Genomic DNA, 5,872 nt, shown 5'->3' with positions numbered 1-5,872 from the left:
GAACAGGCCTGGCCAGCCCCGACAATGGCTTTATGGCTGGGTTCCCGCCATCCATATCGAGGGCAGACCTTTGCAAGTAATGAATCACTTGATATGTACACAATTATCATGTATATGTCTTATTTTATTGCTGCATGCTCTAGTTAAATACACACAACACAATGAGCAATGCAACGTGAGCGGACTTTTGTATAAAGTGTAATCTTGTTTAGTAAAAGTCACAAGTTTTATTACATATTAGCTCAAAATACGTACACGTTCAATATTAAGAATGGATCAATCGTTATGAATCGTTCACATATGATAAATTATTGCAGACGAATGAGATATCTCCCAGAGCAAATCCCTTTTAGGGACTCCTTCATCTACAACAATTACATGTACATGTTACTTGGCCATGTGGCAGAAAAGTTAGGTGGGGACACGTGGGAAAATCTTGTGACGTCAAGAATATTTGTACCCCTTGGAATGAAGTCAACTAAAATACTGAAAAAGACATCGGACGTTCTTTCAAGTGAGATGGCGCATCCGTACATATACAAGGACAACTCGTTTGAAAACTCAACTTCAGATATTTATGAGTATGCTCCCTTATATACTACTAGTTCATAATAGTTTAAACTATATTTATTATTAAAGTCACTTAAACAACGCAAGAAGTAAAAAACGGAACGTTACTTATTTCAAACGGATTTAAGCGTATTGATTTATGTTTGTTTAAAATGTTTACATTAATATTTGAGAAATGTTGTGAGCTTGTTACTATTTTCAGACTGCACCCGGTGGAGCCAGCAGGAGCCATATTGTCGTCTGCAGAGGACATGGTGCGTTATTTACAGTTTGTCTTGAACAATGTGAATACAACGACTGGGGACAAGCTGATAGACCCTAAGCTCTTCGGTGAAGCTTTCTCAGGTAGTCAGATACTTAAAATAAGCAAATATAGAACAAATATTTACATTTGCTTTCTTAATTTTAGATTCTTTTCGTTTGTTCATTTAAATGTTATCAAGACTGAACTGTGTCAATTAACTGTAAATGGATTCCCTACTGTACGTCAAATGTTGTGAATCTTGCTTGCATTTCAGCTGTCATTCCTACGGATGAGATGGACACCGTGTCTAAACCCACATTCCCCGTATCTGACGTGCAAGTTGGGTATGGATACGCATGGTTCGTCAGTAATTATGATGGTATGCATTCAAGTTTATGTATTGTGCATATTTGCACTAAAAATATTTAATTACAATTGTTTTTCCCTGTTGTTTTCACTTGTGTTATTACTAAAGTGGGTGGTGCGAAGACGTTTTGGCGTAGTTTTTTTTTAAAGAAATCGCGAGTCTTGGTTAACTTTATTAAATGGCTCCGTCGCTAGTTAACTAGCGCTATTTCAAGAACGATGTAAAAGGCCGGTACAAAAGTTTAGCTGTAAACAAAATGATAAATTGATATATATAACCATATACTGTAGGTAAACTGTCATGCACGGTGTTGCCTTATGACGTAATTTATCGCCAGTTATCAACCTCAGGAAGGCTGATCAACGTCGATCAACAATATTTCAACGTTGAAACAACGTCGAAGCTTCAACGTTAATTTTTTTTTCGACATTTCGACGTTGAAATACGGTCGATACCTCAACATTGAGGATGGTTGAAAAATGGTTGTCATATTGATGTTGTCATGACATTCGAATATAGATCGATATTCTGTTCTGTTTATATTATCATATCCACATTCAATCTTTTATAGAGAGCCATTCATGCTTGACGAGTAGACTTCTTTTTTGAGGCTGAATGGCCATCTACCGCAATACAGAGTTATACCGATTTATCGTAAATTCCATTAGTTCAAGCTAACTACGTGTGGGAAGTGACAGTCGGTTCCATTTGAGTAAGTACGTTTGGTATTTATTTACAAAATGTCAAAAAATTATGTTTTCGAACGAATTATTTGTTGAAAATCATGCATTTCGGATACGACGGGATTTCGGATACCATTTCTATTGTTCAAATTATGATGAAAAATGTTCCTAATATACATCTTCTTTTCCTAAGGGAGTAAACAAAGGTACAAACATGGGATAGTTGTATTAATTATTAATTTCAAATGATTTCAAAATGGATAAATATATATGTTTATAAAAAGTATGTTAAAATGAAAAATCTGAATTAATAGTGTTAAATGTCTAATTGACCTACGACAGTTGCAAGTATTTCAGCAATCAGTAAAACTTGCACCTAACATATAATGTAACACAAAAAGATATACTTATATTTGTACATTATAAGACTATTTATTTCAGATTTTCAATAAGTTAATGTGTTTTATTTCTACTTATCACACACAAAACCTGTATAACTTTGATTTCATTCTTAGTCTTCAACAATTAATTGACAGGTACTTAACGTATTAATCTTATTAAATGTTTTATTGTCAAGTTTATAGAACTTGCATTGTGTTTTGAAATATTAAACAGATTTTTTTATTTCTAATGCACCATGGCGATTTGTTTTTGCTAGTAACAGGGTTTTTCTGTGGTACCGGACCCATTCCCGAAAAATCAGATAAGATGATGTTAGGTTTTGGGGGTATTTGAATTATTCATTTACAAGTGTGTGTATACTGGCACGTGATAAATTATGTCAAATATGTTACGTGGGAAGGCAACACTACTCTTCTTTGCATCTATTATGTTTATAAAGGATGGTTTATTTACATTTATTGTTCTAATCTTTTACATTCCAGCATGGATGAAGAAGGGGTGGTGCATCGCATTGTTGATGAGGCAGTGGATGAGGAGACATTGGCAAATTATATCTTTTGTATGACTCGTATTAAATTTAAACTCATTATACCATTTACATGTACATACTGTATAAAGGTAATCCAAACAAAACTGTGTTCTTTATAGTTTTTACCTTACCTTAACCCTTCAGCGGTTTAACAGCAACGTCTATTCAATGTTGAAACTGCAACGCTGGTTCAACCTCATTTCAACGTTGTTTCAACCTTATTTCAATGTTGTTTCAACGTTTAAACCGCAACGTTGTTTCAAGGTTGAAATCACAACGCAATACAACTTTCAAATACAACCATATTTCAACCTTTTCTCAACGTTGAAGGATGACTGTTGTTTTAACGTTGCTTCAACGTTGTTGTGCCTGCTGGGATAGGTTTGTGGTCTTATATAACGCGAGTTTATTGTTGCAGGAGACAGAGCGGTGAGGCACAATGGAGGCTTGTTGTTTTACATAAGGCGGGTCTATAACTCTAGGACACATAGCGGCTATGATACAGTAGAGGCTTGTGGAATTACATAACGCATGTCTTTATTTCAAGGTTACAGAGTGGTGTGGCATAGTCGTTGCTTGGGGAATTACATAACGCCTCTCTATATTCCCAAGTTACAGAGCGGTGTGGCACAGTGGAGGCTTATTGTGTCACATAACGCTAGCCTATATTCCCAGGTTATTGAGCGGTGTGGAACAGTGGATGTTTGTGGTCTTACGTAACGCTGGTCTTTGTTTCCAAAATACCGAGCGGCGTGGCACATTGGTGACTTGTGGTCGTACATAACGCTGGTCTGTATTTCCATGTTGCCGAGCGGTGTGGCACAGTGGAGACTTGTGGTCTTACGTAACGCTGGTCTTAGTTTCCAAGGAGCTGAGCGGCGTGGCACAGTGGTGGCTTGTGGTTTAAACCCTAGTCTTTATTTCCAGGTCACAGAGCGTTGTGGCACAGTGGAGGATTTTGGTCTTACATAACGCTAGTCTGGTTGTTTCCGGAAGAAAATATTGGTATTTATGCTTACATGTGTATTTTGATTAACATGTAAACATTTATAATGCTTTTACAAAATACATTTAAAACCGTGTTAGTGTGCTGTATTATTTCCAATGTTAACATGAAGGTATTTATAAAGTGTAATATACAGTCGGACCCCGTTGGCTCGAACTTGATGTAAAGGACCGATTTCTTTAAATTAAGGTAAATCATCTCGCTTGCCGCGAATTTTTCGAGGCTCGCTGTATTTTCGCTGGTCCTTGGGAGTTCGAGCCAACGGTTTTTTGCAATGTTTCGATGACCTAGTAATAGCATGATGTAGAAAATTAAAATATATACATTTTAATAATGATTTACTAATGGAAGGGTCACTATCCGCAATATATGCTTTAAGTGAATGAACAATTTTCTAACTATGAATTCTGAAGTCCTTAATAGGAGATATTAACTCGTAATTAGGAGATTATGAGCGCTAAACGGAATGTCTCGTAATTATAACTTTTTTATCTCCTAAGAATTACTAAGTATATCAAAATTAAGACTTAGTATCTCATCATAAGGACTTGGTATATCATAGCTAACAATTACTAATGTAAGACTCACTATATCCTTCTTGATAGTTCCCATCCGATTAGAAAACTAATGTATGGGGGACGGGGTGAAAATGGGTACCGCCAAAGTCGGCAGCAAGGGATTTTTATCAGTTGTGTTCGAAACTGTATTTAGTTAGCTTGTTCTTTTTTGTTTTTGCTTTTTGTAAGTTGATGATTTTATGTTTTGGTTCTACAATTGTTTCGTAGTTGGAGAAAAAACATAATTGAACCATTTGATCTTTTTAAGACCTGATTCACTGAAGTAAATGTACAAATACTTATTGCAGGGATATTTATTAGTACAAATGGAGGTATGTTAGAGGATTACCAGTACACATCCTTGACTACAACTATGTACTACCTGGCAGACTTATTACTGGACAAAGAACCATGGCTGAACTCTTCAACTGCCTGCTCCTTTCCCGAACCCTGGAAAGACGAGACAGATTCGAGGTTGACGGAAATTTCTGCTTTTTTACCGGACATTTCCGAGTACACCGGAATCTACGGAAATGAGTTTCAACCAGAGTTCATATTAACTGTGAATGGAAGTTCACAAACGCAGCTGAACTTCGAATCAGGAAGACTCGGGGGAAATCTCTATTCAACCCAAGACAAAGATCGATTCTTGATGGAGATAACATACCCGTGGGAACTTTACGTTCCGCTGATGGACCATAACAACGTTACGACAAAAACAAACGTCACCTTCGTTCGCGAAGTTGGAACAGTGACATCAATGAACATAAACATTGGCACCAATATAACATTTACAAAAGGTGTTTCCATGTTAGACGTTATTTCCCGAAGCACTAACGGAAGTAGGAGGTTATTTAGCGCAGCTTGGTTGTTATATCTGTTAGTTTCTTGCGCTGTGTGGCAACTGTAATATGGCGTTTGGCCAATATATAAATCAGCACATTTAAAAACACAAACTTTTTATTGAAATCATCTGAAACGATACAACACGTGGTCATAATTTGAAGAATCTATTTTTTTAGCGTTTGAAATATAAAGTAGAATTCAAGTGTGCAGAAACAGCTCTGAATAATGAAAGTCAAGGAATGCGACCTCATTTCCTTCAGTAAATTTCGGGATTATAGAAGATTGATTAAAACACGATTTTTATCTCTTTGGCATGCATAGATCACCTTTGTTTAGAAAGGCCGAGAAACGAGTAGCAAAATTGACTTATAATGAAAGGAAAATAATAATCCCAATTCTAAAAATCTCAAAATTTCCATCAATATGAAGCATTATTTTTCAGAATTTTAAATTCTTATTGCTCTGACTAAAACATGTGTTATGTTTACACCATAATATTAAAAGCTCGAATTTGTTGACATTATCAAACAAAATGTGAATTGCAATATTTTTGCAAAAAGCTACAGAAACAAGCTCAGTAGCAAAAAGTTTAAACATAAACCCGGTTTAGTGGCACTGGGCAAACGCTAAAGACATATAGCACAAAATCACAAACAAGAAACATTGAA

General features: G+C 35.9%; 1 protein-coding gene across 2 annotated transcripts; it reads left to right on the top strand.

Moving 5' to 3' along the window:
- The first annotated feature begins 482 nt into the window (after positions 1–482).
- On the top strand, positions 483–5,626 carry LOC128218983 (uncharacterized). 2 transcript variants are annotated; one of them, XR_008258527.1, is made up of 6 exons: positions 483–581; positions 773–915; positions 1,089–1,193; positions 1,753–1,893; positions 3,723–3,800; positions 4,667–5,626. XR_008258527.1 is itself a non-coding variant. In XM_052926769.1 (5 exons), the coding sequence occupies exons 1-5, from the start codon at positions 520–522 to the stop codon at positions 5,266–5,268; spliced, it is 990 nt and encodes a 329-aa protein (XP_052782729.1). In that variant the 5' UTR covers positions 483–519; the 3' UTR covers positions 5,269–5,626. The 2 variants fall into 2 exon arrangements, 1 of the variants encoding a protein (XP_052782729.1); XM_052926769.1 differs by lacking the exon at positions 1,753–1,893.
- Positions 5,627–5,872: the final 246 nt, after the last annotated feature.

This window comes from Mya arenaria, chromosome 15 (genome assembly GCF_026914265.1).
Source record: "Mya arenaria isolate MELC-2E11 chromosome 15, ASM2691426v1".
Classification (NCBI taxonomy): Eukaryota; Metazoa; Mollusca; class Bivalvia; order Myida; family Myidae; genus Mya; species Mya arenaria.
Note: the sequence above shows the minus strand (reverse complement) of the source record. Positions and strands in the feature narration are given on the sequence as shown.